Below are 17197 nucleotides of genomic sequence, written 5' to 3'. Positions count from 1 at the left end.
AACCAGTTATTTTATTTTCAGTTTTGTAGTTATGACCTATAAAACTCTAAAACGTCACATGCAAATAAGCTAATGGACCACAATGCCCTGCAGTCATTGTTACTTCATTCGTTGCTCAGCAATATATGGGGGTCCCCTCCTTATGTTTATCAGAACTCTCTCTGGTCCTCAGAATAGTCTGTAAATTTTTTTTTCAACATTTTATCTGTGGGGTTGTATTCTCACATTGATTGTTATCAAATTTTCTTTTATATAAGTATTCTTTTTCTGCCCTCTTTAGCAACCAAAATTTCTATAGGCAAAAACCAACAGTAATTCACACTTAGTATAGTGATGTTCTGTATACTTTTTCCATGTTTTAAATGTACCTTAAAATAGGTAGACCGAAGTCAGACATGATGTCCTAGTAGATTTGTCCTCATTTTGGTAGCAATCAAGATAATTCAGAGTTAGGGCAAGAGTCATAAAAGTTAGTGGTTTTATTTGCCCAGTTAATGGTGCCTGGATTCTGTAAATTCTAGATGTTTTTAGAAACATCTAGCCTAGGTGGTGGTGTTTTTTTTTTTTAAACATTTTTTGATAACTGTATTTTGAGAGAATTAGTTTCCTTTGTAATCTATGTATGTTGTTTTATGAACTTAAAAACACTGTTTTGAGAAGGATTCCATAGGCTTCCCCAGTGTGCCAAAGTAGTTTCATGACACAAAACAGGTTGAGAACCCCTGGTTTACATTAAAGATAGTGATGCTGATAATTCAGAAGAAAAGTTATTATAAATTATTATTTTTCACATGGTAGCATTTGCCTTTAAGATTCTTACATATTTATTTTTATGAAAAGGATCAAGTTTGTAACTATCTGTATTAGTTCAGTCACCTTTATATAGAGGAAAAAATTCAGCCTGCATCTTTATCTCAGTCACTGCCAGAATGCTGTGTGAATGCTGTTGTTTGCTAAGATTACTTGGAAAAAGGGTGGATGAGGGAGCATAGTGATTGCCACCATTAGAAGACAATTCAAAAGCGAATCTGTCCTGCTGTTAGCATGCCATTTTCATTATCTGTGTATATGAAGAGTGTTTATTTCAAGTCTATTTTTCTTTTCAGTTTGAAAAAGAATTTACAGTTCACCAAGAAACTCAGTCCCAGTTACAGAAAAAAGAAGAGAAGATCACTGAGCTCCAAGCAGAATTGCAGGCTTTTAAATCCCAGGTAAAAAACAAATCTACATGAGTTAATAGAATGGATGGATCTGATTTCTTAAGTGTGTTTTTTTTCCATTTCCCAATGCACATAACACCTTTTCCATATCTTTTTCATACCATGTAATTCTTTGTTGTCCAAAAATCTTCTGTAAAGCATTCACTTTATGTCTTGTTATGTGTCTGTTATTTCATATGTGTCACTCCTATTTCTCACTTATTACATAAGTGACTTCTTTACTTTTTGGCTCATACTTGGCTTTGGATATGAATTTAATGTTATTTTACATCTCTGCTAACATTCTGAATGTATCATGCTTAAACCCACAGTGTGACTTTCCTGCCTTTTGAGTTACTTGGAATCTTTAGAAATTGTAGTCTTCCATGATTCTCAGAGAATGTAAGAGATAAAGATATGTATTTTTGTAGGTGTGAATAGTTGATCTCATTAGCTGTCATGGGTTCATTTATGTAGGTATAGGTAATTCCTACATCTATATAGCCTTTCTAGTATTTTTCCTCACTTCTAGAGACACACCACCAGTTCCTTTTTGGACACTTAGACCTAGATGTTGTATAAAAATCTAAAGCTTAGCATGTCCAAATCAGGAGTCATTATCTTTCCTCCAAAACTCTATCTTTTTCTCGACTTTTCTATGACTATAGAGGTTAGCACCATTCTCTTAAGCACTTAGGTTTGCAGTGTCAGTGTCATCCTTAACTCCTCATTCTCATTCATCCTACATATCCTATAACATCACATCTTGTCTTTGCTAAAATTTCAGCACCTTTGATATATGTTGCCTTCTTTCTACCCACATGATTACCAACCTAGTACAGGCCTTTATCACTTTTTTCCTGGAACATTGTAATATTATTTCCTCAGCACTCTACTTCCTCCAATTACATACTCAGATGCCAGAGTGTTTTTTTTCTAAGATACAGCTCTGACCATATCACCTCCCTCTCCATAAACTCCAGTGGCTCCCTCTTATCTCTAGGATCAAATATTAATTCTTCTATATGATATTTAAAACACTGTATCACCTGGTCCTTTTTTATCTTTCCAGGCTTATCCTTTATTTCCCTCCATGCAGTCTACAATTCAGTTACACTGGCCTACTTGCTGTTCTTTTTCCTTTAATGTGATATGTGCGTGAGTGTACATACTCAGAAGCATATTAATCTTATGTGTTTTTATCTGTGAATGGATGTAGAAAGAAATACATGTGACATTTGGACATATTTTTCATCCACTTTGTGTGTATGTATGTGTGTTTAAAACAATCTCTTACAAAAGCATGTTTTAATAATATTTAATACTTTTTGTTTTAGTGTGATTTTTATTTAAAACACTATCATTTTAATTTCCAACTTTTTTGTGTCTCTGATTTTAAGTAGAGATCTCTCTGGAAAAATCTCTCTTGCTTGTTTTGGATTTTGTTTCTAGTGTTATTTATTTTCTAAGTAATTAGCTACGATGTAAATCTTTTCAGTTTGACATTCATCTTTGATCCTTATATATCTATTCTCTCCTCCCCTTCCTGCTCCCCCAATTTTTTAAAAACCTCTAGCTATTCAGAATTTAAAGGTAATCTTCTGTTAAATGAGAACATTTTATGTTAATTTTTCAATTTCCAAGATTAAACAGATTTACAACATGGCACAAAAGAGAACAACCTAGATTTTGAAGTTGATAGTTCACTTTCAGCTATTATACAGGGTTAGTGGGATGACAAATGAGAACATATCTATAAAAAAGCACTTTGTAATTCTTAACGTACTTTGTAAAGTTAGCCATCATCATTAGCATCACTTAAATCCCTCACGTTATGGCAATTGTGCTTTAATTTGATACAAGTAAGCTTTTAGTTAAGACTTCTGAGGATTTTGACTTTGGATTCCATTTTTGAAAATAATTCCCCATTTTAAAATATTAGTAACATTGAAGAGATGATATTAGTGTGTCCTATACATATATGTGTGTATTATATGCATGTATATCCTTGTACTTTATGACTTGTATATGACAGTTAAAATATTTGATGATTTTTGTGATTCCTTCCTTAAAGTTAAAGAAACACTTAGAAATGTGTTCATGCTTTATATACAGTTCTTGAATATTTTAATTTATTTATTGAATGTTGTAGCCATACTTTCTAGTTCTTCATAGTGGTTGAGTTAAACTAAATACATTGATTAGAAATTTGAAGGTTTGGAAAATAATTTAGAGTGTTTCTGATAATGGCTTAGATTAAATTAAATATTAAAAGAGTAAAGGTGAGCATTTTATATTAAATCATAATTTGCAAAACAAAATATGTTGGTAATAATATAGCCTTTTGATTTATAAGCCACTGACTTATTATTGATGGTTAGGAAACATGGTATTGCCAATTGCCTGCAGTCCCCTGACTACGCCTTGTTTCCTTGTGTTTAGAGCACCTGAGGAATGATTGCCCAAGATCAAGTGTTCTTAACCTTTTTTGGGTAACAGAACTCTGGCCTTTTTTCAGAAAAATGTTTTTAAGTGCTTAAAACTGAAAAAAAAAAAGTGTTACTAAGAAACTTTTTAACTTCCTATAAAAATAATTAAAGACAAACAAGTTCCCATATCTCTGGCCTGGAGAGATATCTACCTGTTACAAAGCTGTAGGAAATGTACCCTTTCCCCACTAATTACCTAAACCCCATTGCCTCAGCTGTATCTCTTGATGCTGCTACAGAAGGCTTACTCATAATCCTTCTAACTCTGATATGAGAACTAGAGCAAGTCTTTACTCCTGTTACTAAGGTAGAGACAATTATTGGGATTCTATGTTGGAAACTATGAATAATGCTATTAATAGGTATTAAGTATAGATTTACTATTGATTCTATCTATATATTTATGGCATTTTATCTGGGTATATTGGCTTTTTGGCTCTGGCATCAGATAACATTTCTGTGGAAAAATGTGTTCATTATTCCAGATGACCTCTCGGAAAATGATTTTTTTTTTGTACATTGGGGATTGCTTGCGCTGTAAATATAATACATTTGTTGAGAATTGTTCATTGTATGATCTAATATTTATACATGGGTCAATTTAAGATGTAATGACAGGTTCTGCCTTTTTCTGACTAGGCCAATTGAATTTCCATTTTAATGTTACGTATTACCTTTTATTATAAGGGAATAAGTATTTCATAGCTTAGAAATGTTTCAGAGATTTTTATACACATGTGTTTTTTAAACAATAGTCAATATTAACAGGGCTTTAAAGATATGTGTTTTATTTTATGCATTAAAAAAATACCTCTTGCAAAAGGGACCACAGACTTATCAGGCTTCTTCCAAAGGTATCCTTGACACAAAAAAGTTAATAATCCCAGCTCTAGTGGAAGAAAAAATATACATAACCTTACTGGAGTAAATGCTTTTTTTCCATTAGTAATGACTTTTTTTTTTTAATGTAAACCTTTCTCAGATGGTTATTGTGAATTTTAGTAAAATAACGGGTTTTGAAATTTCATTTCTTTGGATAATCATCATGACTGTTATTTTCAATTTTGGTTAAGTAATATACGCTTATGTAATTGAATTTATCTTTCTGCAGTTTGGTGCTTTACCACCTGGTTCAGAAACCTCTTTACCACAGTCAGCAGGAGATGTGACTGGTCACCAATTGCCTCCACCACCATCCCTGCCATTGGGTGGAGGTGTGCCTCCACCACCACCACCGCCACCACCACCACCACCTCCCCCACTTCCAGGAATGCCGATGCCTTTTGGTGCTCCTCCTCCACCACCTCTCCCTCCAGGATTTCTTGGAGTACACCGATCTCCTCCTCCATTAACACTGCCATTTGGATTGAAACCAAAAAAAGAATTCAAACCTGAAACCACCATGAAAAGATTGAACTGGTTAAAGGTAAAACAGCCACAAATAGGAAGTATTCTTTTAAACAAACCTTAAGACATACATTTAGATTCAGGTATCAAACTGTATCCCTCTGTCCATTGCATGATTTCAGTATTCTATGGGGAGATGTAGATTTTCAGTAGATCATGGAAAAAAGTTTTGGGCTTTTTAGTTAATTGAAAGCGCATTGAGTCAGTGTGATAATAAGTCCCCCCACTCTTCTTCTACCCCGTTTCTCACCCCAAAGAAGCAACTATGAGATATTTGTCTTCCTTAGTAGAAACAAAGTACCCCAGAGAAGGCAGATGATTATCTTGCTACACTCTGTCCTCATCAGTTCTCCTGTGAAGTATTATATTCATTTCTGGGTGCCTGTGTTGTCACTTGGTAGGCTCTTAATAAATGATTATCGATTGATTGGTTGATATCTTATGAAAGACATTAGGAAATGGAATTTGTGCCAAGGAATATTACTAGGATGGTGAGAGTTCTGCTGATCATACTATATGAGAAATAGATGAAAGATCTGGGGATTTATACAACCAGGAGAAAAAGAAGATTTAGAAGGCCACATGATATCTTTCTTTTAAATATTTGAAGGATGGTTGTGTGGTAATTCTGAGAAACGGAGAATAAACTATAATGAACTCAGAAGTCCAGTGAAACCAATGATTCTAATGTAATTTTCTTTGAGAACCAGCTTATGATGGCTTTTATTTGAATACTGTAATGGTATAAGATTAGGTGGAATACTTTGGTTTTTAAATGCTTGTTTTAAATCCTTCTGTGAAGTTTCTAGTTCCATTTTTACTAAAGCAGAGATGATTGTGAAAGTTTTCCAGTGTTGGTATTCCTAACAAAAGCTAAAAGATATGTCACTGATACATGTGGGAATACATCATGGGGTAAGGGAGGTCTTCATTTTAGCATTAGTTTTGTACTTTTAAAAAAGGTTATTCTGAAGAGAAATTTTAATACATTGATATTCAGATTAGATCTATACACATAGCTAAAATATTTTAGCAGCTTTAAGCAGATTAGAATTTTTCTTTGACAATAGAAATTTGTCATAACCAACTCTTTTTATTCAAGTCAGCCCTTAATTCTTAGAATCGTAGATTTCTAGAGATGGAAATGACCTTTCGGGGAGCAAGATGGTTTAGTGCATAAAGTGCTGGGCCTGGAATCAGGAAGTCTCTTCTTTCTGAGTTCAAGTCTGCCTATAGACATTTATTAATGGTGTGACCACATTAGTGATGTGGCGAGTCACTTAAGCCGTTTTGTCTCAGTTTCTTCATCCGTAAAATGAGCTGGAGAAGAAAATGGCAAACCCCTCTAGTATCTTTGTCAAGAAAGCCCCAAATGGAGTCGTGAAGAGTTGGGCACAGCTAATGAGCAACTGAACAACAACAGCAAAATGACCTTTGAGATCATGTAGTCCAGTCTTATTTTACAGATGAAGAAACTCAAACCCAGAGTTGGTCATTTGCCCAAGGTCATATAAGTACTTAACAGTAAACTGCACCTAGAAGTCAAAAATTCTGACGGGCAGTCTAGTGTTCTTCAAGTTTACTTTATGTAATACTATGGTATAGTGATGTTTTAAGAGGATAATTAGTTGAATTTAATTTGAAAAGAAGTTTGCGTCAGAAACAATATATATCCTAACTATTGATACTTAAACAGGATTTATTAGTATATGTAAAAAATAAAATATAGCATACAAGCTATTTATGTTAGGAATTAATAACCTTTCTGAGGTCAAGTTAAATCCTCATTGCTTCCTTCACTGTGTTTTTCACCCTTTTTGCCACCTGCTGAAATGACATATATTTTCTTGGTACCTTTCAATAGGTTGGGCATATCCCAACTTAGTACTTCCCAATCAGTACTTTGGGTTTGGGGCAGCAGAACAAAAGGAAGGCTGAGAGAAAGAGTACAGCTCTTTGTAATAAAGCATAATTCCTAGTCCCAGATTTTAGAGTATTCCTTAAAATGGGAGTCCCATTGCCTATCCTTCTGTCAAAGGCTTTTCCTGTTGAAGATGAGTTACACCTAAATTTATCATCAATTCGTATTGTAGTAGGATGTGACAGCCCTACAAAGTAATATTATAGTGCAAGATAGGTGTAAGAGAACAAGATGAACCCTGGCAAAAGGTAGGTGTTGGGGGGAGAAGACAAATAAGTAGGATGAGGGAAGGGGGACGTGTTGAAGATTTCACTGAATAGTAAATATGGTTTTTCAGTTGTGCCATTCAGTCATCCTTCAGGTTACTTGGTCTCCCTTTCTTGGCATACAGTGCAATAACAATAGCCATTTTTGTCGTACATCATTGTTTACACACAACTTTGCCTTTGATTTCAGATCAGACCTCATGAAATGACTGAAAACTGTTTCTGGTTAAAAGCAAATGAGAACAAATATGAGAACACAGACTTGCTCTGTAAACTTGAAAATACGTTTTGTTGTCAAAGAAAAGGCAAGTTCAAAATCTTTGGTTTCTAAAAATTCCTTAGAAGTTTTACTTGTTAAATGTAAGTTTTCCTGTTTTACCTTTCTTCTTCTTCTTCTTCTTCTTCTTCTTCTTCTTCTTCTTCTTCTTCTTCTTCTTCTTCTTCTTCTTCTTCTTCTTCCTCTTCCTCTTCCTCTTCCTCTTCCTCTTCCTCTTCCTCTTCCTCTTCCTCTTCCTCTTCCTCTTCTTCTTCTGCTTCTTGTGCTTCTTACTAAGTGCTTGCTTAAGTATTTACTTAGGGACAGTAGAAAACACTGTCTAAATACTGGGGGTACAAATAGAAAAAAAAGCAACAAAAGTAACAGTCCCACTTCTCAAGGAGCTCACACTCTAATTAGGGTAGGGGGAAGAAAACAAAGTTGAGCTGCAGTGTGAATAGAAAGTCTGGGAAATGGTCAGGTTGACAATGACAAGGTCCAGGAGTCTTAGTCTCTGTAAGGTCGCTTGTTAGTGCTGGGGGCTTTGGAGAGCTTAGTGACAAACTTAATGGTTCTCCATCTTATCTCAAGAAATAGATTATTATCTCTACCAAATATGTGAGTAGTCATTCAGTTGGGCAAAGGGGAAAGATACCCCAGTGGCAGTCTGCCCAAAGGGTTCTGGGAGTGTGGCACAAGGAAAGCAAAGATAAAAGGGAAATAAAGTAGTTTGGGATGGTTGCAAGTCTTTTTTGCCCCCTGGCTCTCCTAGATGGGTTCTGGGACCTCCTGGCCAGGGAAGGAACCACTTATGGTGGCTCAAGAGATAATGAGCTTTTTATCAAACAAATGTCCAAAAGAAGACACATAACTGTTGTGGCTGTTGTATTAGTAATTCCCTAAATAAGTAGTTTAAAAAATATGTCAATTTAACTTCATTTTAATAAACATTTATTATTTTTCTCACTTAGCCAGGCTTTCTAGTTGAATAGCAACAACAGGAAGTTAAAATTGTCATAACAGATATTCATAGTATAGGAAAGCAAATTGCCAAATTGACCACATGTGAAAATGTATGATTTGCTCTATATTTTAAGCCAGCCACCTTTGTGGCAGGAGCGTTTTCATTTCTAGTCCTCTGGAATTCAATGCATTGAGAGTTCTATAGTTTTTCAAAGCTATTTTTCTTTATAATGTCATTGTTATGGTATCAATTGTTTCCTATTTCTACTCACTTTACATCAGTTCATAGAGGTCTTCCCAGTTTCCTCTAAAACTGTTGATTTTGTGATTTCTTAGGGCAAATTAATATTCAATTATATTTATATACCACAGTTTGATTAGCAGTTCACCAATTTGGTGACTCTGAAAAGAGCTTCTTATAAAGATTTTTTCTACTTACGGTTCCTTTTCCTTTTTCCTTTTTTTAATCTCTTTGGAATATAGACTAAATGGTGTACCAGTAATTCCAAAATTCTGTGGGAGGTTGGGTTAGATAACCTGCTAGGTCTCTTTGAACTTTTTAAGAGCCTTTTTAAATTATTGTAGGGTTATCATGAAATAATGAATGCAAATTTATAAAATAGAGTGAGGTCATGTAACATGGGACCACCTTCAGTTCAATTTAATCCTACATTTATTTAAAGATTATGGTGTTAGGTATTGGACGAGATACAAAGGATAGATAATATATGAGCAACGAATAGTTGGAGTATGCAATTGAATGAAATTTTTGCAGTTGTTTTTTAAATTCCTGTTTTTGTGTTAAAGTGAGCCTAAAAAAATGTACAGAAAAACATACTTACACATTAAAATAAAAAACATTGATTTCCTCTGCAAATAGGGCTAAGTCCTACTAACTTAGTGGACATATGCCATACGTAATTTTTAAGGCTGAAACTTGAATACAATACAGTTATCCCTTTCACATATTGACTCTTTCCCCATTGCTGTTTCAATATATCTTGGATTGGCATAAGACATTGAATACGAATTTTTGGGGAGTTTTGTGGAAGCCACAGACAACACATGAAGGTCAGGAAGCAATTCAGAAAAAAATATAGAAATTCAGAAATGCATAAAATACATGGATGGTAACATATAGTATCAGCATCTTTCATTTTTTGAGAACATAATAATTCAGACTTATTCTCTGGTATGAAGGGAGAGCCAAAAAATTTTACATGAATTTTCCACATTGTGGGGGTGCCATGCACCTAAACCCACCATGTGGAAGTGATAACTGTGCTAGCGTAAATTAGGCTGCTAGGAGGTATGGTGGATGGAGTTCTGGGACTGGACTCAGAGCACCTGAGTTCAATTTGGCCTCTGACACTTACTAGCTGTGTGACCTTTGGTAAGTGACAACCCTTTTTGCCTCAGTTTCCTCATCTGTAAGATGAGCCAGAGAAGGAAATGGCAAATCCTCCAGTATCTTTGCCAAGCAAATCCCCAAAAAGGGGTTATAAAGAGTCAGACACAACTGAAAACAACTGAACAATTAAAAACATGCTTTTACTGTATCTTTTAGATGCCATTTCAAATTTAACCTATTATAGTTTTCAGTATGACCATAGTTAATTAATGCCTCCTATGTCATAGAGGCAACTGAATAACTTTTGTATGTTTGACCTATCCAGAACCCCCTCATATTACTATGCAAAGTATATTGAAAGATAATTAGAAAAGAAATGTATAACTTAGCATTCTCTTTGACCCATTGTGACTTAGCTCATGGATAGGAAAGAGAAATGTCATTTGTAGTTTTTATTGTTCTATTTTTACTTTCCTGAGGATACTACTGTAACTTTACATTCTGCAGTGCTAGAACAGAAACCTCAAGTAGCTATTTCTCTGAACAAATGACTAATTCAGAGTTTTTAATAGCCAATAGTAACCATTAGGTAATACTGAATATAATATAAAATGTCTTTGAACCTTGAAAATAAGAAGAAATTGCCCAGTTTAGTCAGGGAAAATTCTGGATTTGGTGAAACTTGATTTTATCTTTTGATTATAGAGAATCAAAGTTTTCCTTGAATAAAATGATTACATTCTTCAGGTAATCAGAGAAAAAATATATATAACAGTTAAAATATACTAGTAAATATATATTTACATGTAAAGTACTCTTAAAATTTCAAATTCCATGACTGAGAATTGATTACTTCTTCCTTTTCTTTTTTGGTAAGCAACATTAGTTTATAAAAGGCATTTACATTTTTGGTTCCATGTAGCTACTCTTTCGCCTACTTTTTTTTTAAACTCTGATTACTTCTTTAATTAATGAAGCTCAAAAGGGAAACTTATTAGCATGCCTTTAACCCAGCTGTGGTTTTATCCCTAAATAAAATAACTGAACCTTTTAACAACAACAACTCAAGTCAATATAACTTTAGGCTTGATGCTCAAAATTGAGAAATTTTTTACTTGCTGTGTCTGGTAATAGTTGTAATGGGTAAGAGAATAAGTTTGTGTCTTTGTAGTTTACATTTCATGGTAAACTCATCCCATTATCAATTAGACAAAACATAGGTCTATATACCAGAGATATTTGCCCTTTTAGGCAAGTTATAATTTTTATCTTAATAATTTTGCTCTACATTATTTTATCTTTCAGATTTTGGAATATTTCTCATAGCTCACCTTGCAAATTTTATTATAATTTATCTCCCCACTAAAATTATGCTCCATTGTCTATAATCTTGGTAGATTAGTAATCCTGGAAATATAAACTCCAAAGTGTTATTCTACCTGAAAAGACTTGGAAAATGGACGGTTGTTTCTTTTATATGAGGATGTTTGCCTCCTTGTAGAGAGGCATGAGCTTGGATACTGGTGAGGTTGCTAAAAGTGATAAAGACATTCTCCCATGTTTGAGAGAATTTGAGATCCGCCCATTTATCAGTTTATTCTCCAAAAAGATTTGACCAATTTGCAACTACACCAGCAATTTACTTGTTTCTCCTTAATCTCATCAGCATTGAATATCCTAACCTTTAGTTATTTTCTCCAATTTGATGGGTGTGAAGTGCTAAGTAAAAATTCCTTTAATTTGAATTTTTGATTATTAATGTATTAATGATGTCTAAAGAATCCTGTGATCAGCTTGTTGAATGAGTGAGTGGTAATCATTGCCATATACATAAAACTTTGAGCTTTACAGATCAGTTTTTATTTTTTGCTTATTGCTTCAGATCTTTAAGAATGAATAGGAATTGAACTACTTTTATTTGAGGCATTGTTAACCAGCATTTATTAAATATTTTCTGTATAACAGGCATTTTTCAAGCACTAAAAATACAGAAAAAAATAAACGTTTTTTCCCTAGAAGGATCCTCACATTCTTTATGTATTTATTTATTTTTGGTTATTATGAACTTGAGAAATCAGCCAACAAGAGTATTTTCATATGCAAAGAATAGAAAGTTTTATGTATGATACCCTGAAACTATTATAAACAGCTTTTTAAAAAAGTATATGCATCATTCAGAAGGAATGTATTTTTCTTTGAATTTCCTTCTCTTCTTTTCTCTGTATTTTATAAATGTCTCATTGACAATCATTTCTTTGTTTTTAAAGAACAGCTATTATAAGCTCCTCCTAACCCCACTCTCATCCCCAAATCACTCTCTTATTAAAAATGAGAAAAGTTAAGTAAATCAAATCTATACATTGTCTATATTTGAAAATATATATCTCATTTTATACTTGTAGTCTATCAACTTTCTGTCAGAAAACGAAAAGAATGATTGCTGATCGTCTTGAGTCATAGTTGTTCATTATGTTGATTAGAGTTCTAAGGTTTTTAAAGTTGTTTTCTTTTCTTTTCAGTGTTGCGGTCATTGCATCAATTGTTCTCTTGGTTCTGCTCATATTACTCCGTATCACTTTTTACCAGTCTTCTCAATTAGACTTACACTCCTTTTCATCATTTCTTACATGCAATAAAGTTCTATTATATTCTTATACCATATTTTGTTCATTTTCCCCCATTATAGGTACCTCTTTATTTTCTACTTCTTTGCTACAGCAAAAATTGGTATTAATAATTTTATACTTATGGATCCTTTCCTTCTTTCTTTGATCTCTTTGAGATAATATGCCTATTAGTGGTCTGAGTCAAAGTGTATATAAAATAGTGCTTTTTTGTAGTGTAGTTCTAAATTGCTGTCCAAATGGCTGAACTAGTTCACAGCTCTGTTAGCAGTGAGTTCTCTCATGTACTTTTGATCCCATCCCCTTTTAGCTTCTTCATCAAATTTCCCAGACTATCATCTCTGTTTTATCTTTTCAATCTCTCTGTCTCTCTGTCTCTCTCTCTCTTTCTTTCTCTCTGCTGACTCTTTTCTTACTCTTTATAAAGCTGCCTTTGCCTCCCTCATCTTAAAAATAATCATCTCTATAACTCACCTTCTCTTCTGGCAAAACTTCTTTCAAATGCCACCTACAACCAGTGCTTCTCCTCTTTTTAAATGGTCAAAATGTGTCTTCTTACTTCACCATTCACATGCCTTCTCTAAAGTTACCATTATCTCTTAATTGCCAAGTCTAATGGCATTTTTTTTAACATTGATCTTCCTTGACGTCTTTGTGGCATTTAACACTCAAATTATTAACACCTTTTTTCATGTAATTGTTGATAGCTTTGATTTCTTTTTTTGAGAACTACCTGATTTTATTCTTTGATCATTCACATATTAAGGAATGTCTCTACCTCTTATATATTTGAACTGATTCTATATATCCTGGATGTCAGGCTTTTTTCAAGAAATTTACTAAACTTTTTTAAGTTAGCAATTTCTATTCTAATTTCAAGTGCATTGATTTTGTCAGAGCTTTAAAAATTTTTATGTAATCAATATTTTCCATTTTATCTCTTTTATTTTATCCTTTTAGTCATGAACTCTTACCTTGTCCATTGCTGTAAAAAGTATCTTCTTTTTCAATTGTAATTTGTTTATGACATGACCTGTTATTCATGTATCCATTTGGTGCTTTTTATGGTATATAGTATGAAGAATGATCTAAAGCTAATTCTGCCAGACTTCTTTGAATTTTCCCAACAGTTTTGGTTGACTAGTAGGCTTATCCTAGTAGTAAGAGTTCTTGATGGTTATAAAATTTGTTGCTGTTAGTTGATTGCCATGTATATAGCTGATCTATTCCATGGTCATTTAGGTGATGCAGTGGATAGAGTTCCAGGCCTACAATCAGGAAGACCTGAGTTCACATCCAACACTTAGTAGCTGTGTGACCCTGGGCAAGTCCTATTTATGACAGTTTACTCATCTATAAAATGAATTGGAGAAGGAAATGGCAACCACTTCAATATCTTTGCCAAAAAACCCCCCAATGGGGGTCATTCAGAGTCAGACATGACTGAAACAACTGAATAACAACAAGAATCTGTTCCACTGATTAACTTTCCTCTTTTAAAATCATCATTACCAAGTAGTTTTGATGATTGCTGCTTTTTAGTGTAGTTTGAGATCTGGCAACTTTGCTCCTTTTCTACTTCCTATGATTTCCCTTGAGATGAAATTTCCCTCAGATGAATTTTTTTGTTGTACATAAGTGCCTGGACATGGCACTCAATTTGCAGATTAATTTTGGTTGTGTTGTTGCTTTTATCTAATTAGCACAGGTGAACCACCAACAATTAATATATCTCCAAATGTATGTCTGTGTATCTGTAAAGAACAGATTGTAGTTGTATTCTTTTAATTTGTGTATGTGTCTTGGTAGCCAGACTCCTCAATATTTTGATGGCTAGACGGCTTAGTGGATAGAGTGCTTGATTTGGAAGTCAGGATGGCTTGAGGTCAGATTCTGTCCAAGTCTCTAGCTGTGTGATTTTGAGCAAACTTCTTAACTTCAGTTTCTTAGCACCTCTCATAATTGTGATGTTCAAATGGAATGTTTATAAAGTGTTTAGTAAACCTGAAAATACTCCATAAATGCTATTGTTTTATATAGTCTATGGTATTTGAAAATAATCTCCTTTTCTCTCTTTTTAGACTTTTTTGGTGATATATGGAAAAGTCGATGGTTTTGTGGTTTGTTTTATATCTTGTTACTCTGCTGAAGTGATTATGTCAGTTATTACTTTAGTTCACTATCAAGAGTTCCCTAAGTGTGAACTATGATATCATGTGCAAAAACCAATGGTTTTCTTTCCTGTTGCCCATGCTTATTCCCTCAGTTCTTTTTTCTTGACTTATTCCTACATCTGCCATTTATAGAACTATCAAATAATACACGTGATGATGGACATCTTTATTTTTACCCCAATCATACTGGAAAGGACTCCATATTTACATAATTTTAGGTGGTGCTACATCTTGGGTTTAGATAAATATTATTTACCATATTAATAAACCGGCCATTCTTATCCTTTTTAGCACTTTTCACAGAAATGGTTGTTGTATTTTGTCAGAAGTCTTTTCTGCATCTATTCATATAGTCATTTTTTGGAGTTTTTGATATGATCTATTATGATTATAATTTTCTTAATATTGAACTAACCCTGCATTCCTTCTCTATATCCAAACTGGATATTGTTCATAATCTTTTTATTTATCTTGTGGTAGTATCTTTGCTAATATTTGTGTAACAACAATGCGGCTTGCAACTGCTGTGGAGATATATGGCCAATAACACCAGCACACAGGAGGGCTGCTAGCACAGGTTCTTTGATCTGCTTTTCTAAGGAAAGTAACTTTAAGGGGTTTACAGTCTCACTTTAATTAAACATACATATATCATTCACTTAGTTCAGGGGAAAAAGTCAGCACCCTGAACTTAAGAGAAAACAAACAAATTACAAGCAGAAATTATATAAACAGAGTAAATAACACAAATCAGCAGACAGGGCTTCTCTCTGTCCATAGCAGTACATACATAGTTACCAGAGAGAGGGAGAAGCACCAACACTTGGGGGGGTGGGGTGGTCGGGGAGGAGCTCTTTAACGGCTACCCAGAGTCTTGTCTGGCCAAATCACGCTCTTCCAGTTCGTGAGCCCGCCCAAGCAAAATACTAATCGCAGAGTATATATACACTTCTTCAGAGTCAGCCCACAGAGGGCATCACAACCATGTGACTCAAACTCATGCGACCTAGTCTTTCTAAGGATGTCATCAAAGACTCTTGATTTAGTTGAAGACTCTTGATTCAAGCAAAGGCAAGACTCAAAGGCACTTGATTGCCTTAGTACTGAGAAGCACGCCAAAAGAAAAAACAGCAGAAAGTCCCACTTTGCTTGCTGTTACAATTTGTAGCACCAATGCAATATTTACAGCACCTGTGGCGGCTGTGAATATGCCAGCATAGGTCTGAATCACAAAATGTAACAGACTCTCTACATGGAAGACAGAACCAAAGCATTTATTTAAACACCAGAAAGCCAAATCCGTCATAGCAACAAAGAAATCTATACACATTAGCAATGCAGGTGGCATCGCCATCCCCAAGCCTTCCTTCTGTTAGGGCCTTCCCACAAATGAATACCCTCAAGCAAAACCACTCCCTGGCACTCACTCATGCTAACTGCTCTCCCTCTGACTGCCTCTTCTGTCTCTAAACTGAAACTCCCACCATCTCCCCCAGCTCTGCTTGCTCTCACCAACTTCCTCTCAGCTCTGTTCCACCCTCCCTGCTCTGCCCCTTCCTGTTCCACCCTTTTGGCAAGCCCTTCCCATGACAGGCTCATGTGACTCAGGCTTCCGTGTGACCCAGGCAAGTCACATTGTTCTATTAATGGATGGGAAAGATCTTCCCATTTGCATTACCATTACAATATTATATTCAGTTTTGTGTCATTATTCATTAGAGATATTGGTTTATAGTTTTCTGTGTTTCTTCTCTGCCTGGGTTAATTAGCAAGACAATATTGTTTCATCAAAGAAATTTGATAGGGTCTCTTATTTTCCTCTTTTTGCAAACATTTTATACTGTTGAAATTAATTGTTCCTTGACGGTTTAACTTGTAAAGCTATCTGTTTTTTTTTTTTCTTTTGCTAGTTCCTTTTTGACTTATTCAATTTCTTTTTTTTTTTGAGATGTAGTCATTGAAATGCCCCTATTCTGTTCACTTGGGTATTTTATACATTTATATTCATTTCATTTAAGGAAGTTATGATTTTTTGGCATAAAATTATGCAAATACTTTCTATTACTATCCTTTATTTCCTTCTAACTTTTTCATTTTTGATATTGATTTTTGGGATCATATTACCTATCTAGTTAAATAGAAATTCTGAAAATCAAATATGAAATAGACAAAAATTGAAAAAAAAACCTATGCAATTGAAAATAGCTGTTAGTTTTGTTTTTCAATTTAGTAGGTTTTTCTGTCTATCTCATTTGATTTTTAGAATTTCTATTTTTTGTTCATTTGTAGATTTTGGTTTGTTAGATTTCTATTTTTTTTAATTGCAATCCAAAATAATTGATCTGTTCTTTCATTTTTCTTGATGAAAACATTTAGAGATACAAGTTTTCTCCAAGATCTGTTTTACCTACATCTCAAAAGTTTTGGTGTCTCATTCTTGTAATTTTCTTTAATAAAAATTTTCCCCCTGTAATTTGTTTTTTGATCATCAATTTTTTTAGAATTAAGTTTTTTAGTCTCTTATTTCTGTTTATATCCTTTTTTGAC

The 17197-nt window shown here is 34.0% G+C and overlaps 1 protein-coding gene across 1 annotated transcript in view; it reads left to right on the top strand.

Moving 5' to 3' along the window:
• Positions 1-17197, top strand: part of DIAPH3 (diaphanous related formin 3) — a 335408-nt gene that overhangs the window by 20630 nt on the left and 297581 nt on the right. Inside the window, exons 9-11 of the mRNA XM_036755144.1 lie at positions 1107-1211; positions 4800-5114; positions 7473-7587. Coding sequence (XP_036611039.1) covers positions 1107-1211; positions 4800-5114; positions 7473-7587 — 535 coding nt within the window. The remainder of the gene's footprint in view (positions 1-1106; positions 1212-4799; positions 5115-7472; positions 7588-17197) is intronic.

The sequence above is a fragment of the Trichosurus vulpecula genome, chromosome 4 (genome assembly GCF_011100635.1).
Source record: "Trichosurus vulpecula isolate mTriVul1 chromosome 4, mTriVul1.pri, whole genome shotgun sequence".
In the NCBI taxonomy this organism is placed as follows: Eukaryota; Metazoa; Chordata; class Mammalia; order Diprotodontia; family Phalangeridae; genus Trichosurus; species Trichosurus vulpecula.
This window is presented reverse-complemented; position numbering and strand designations above follow the sequence as displayed.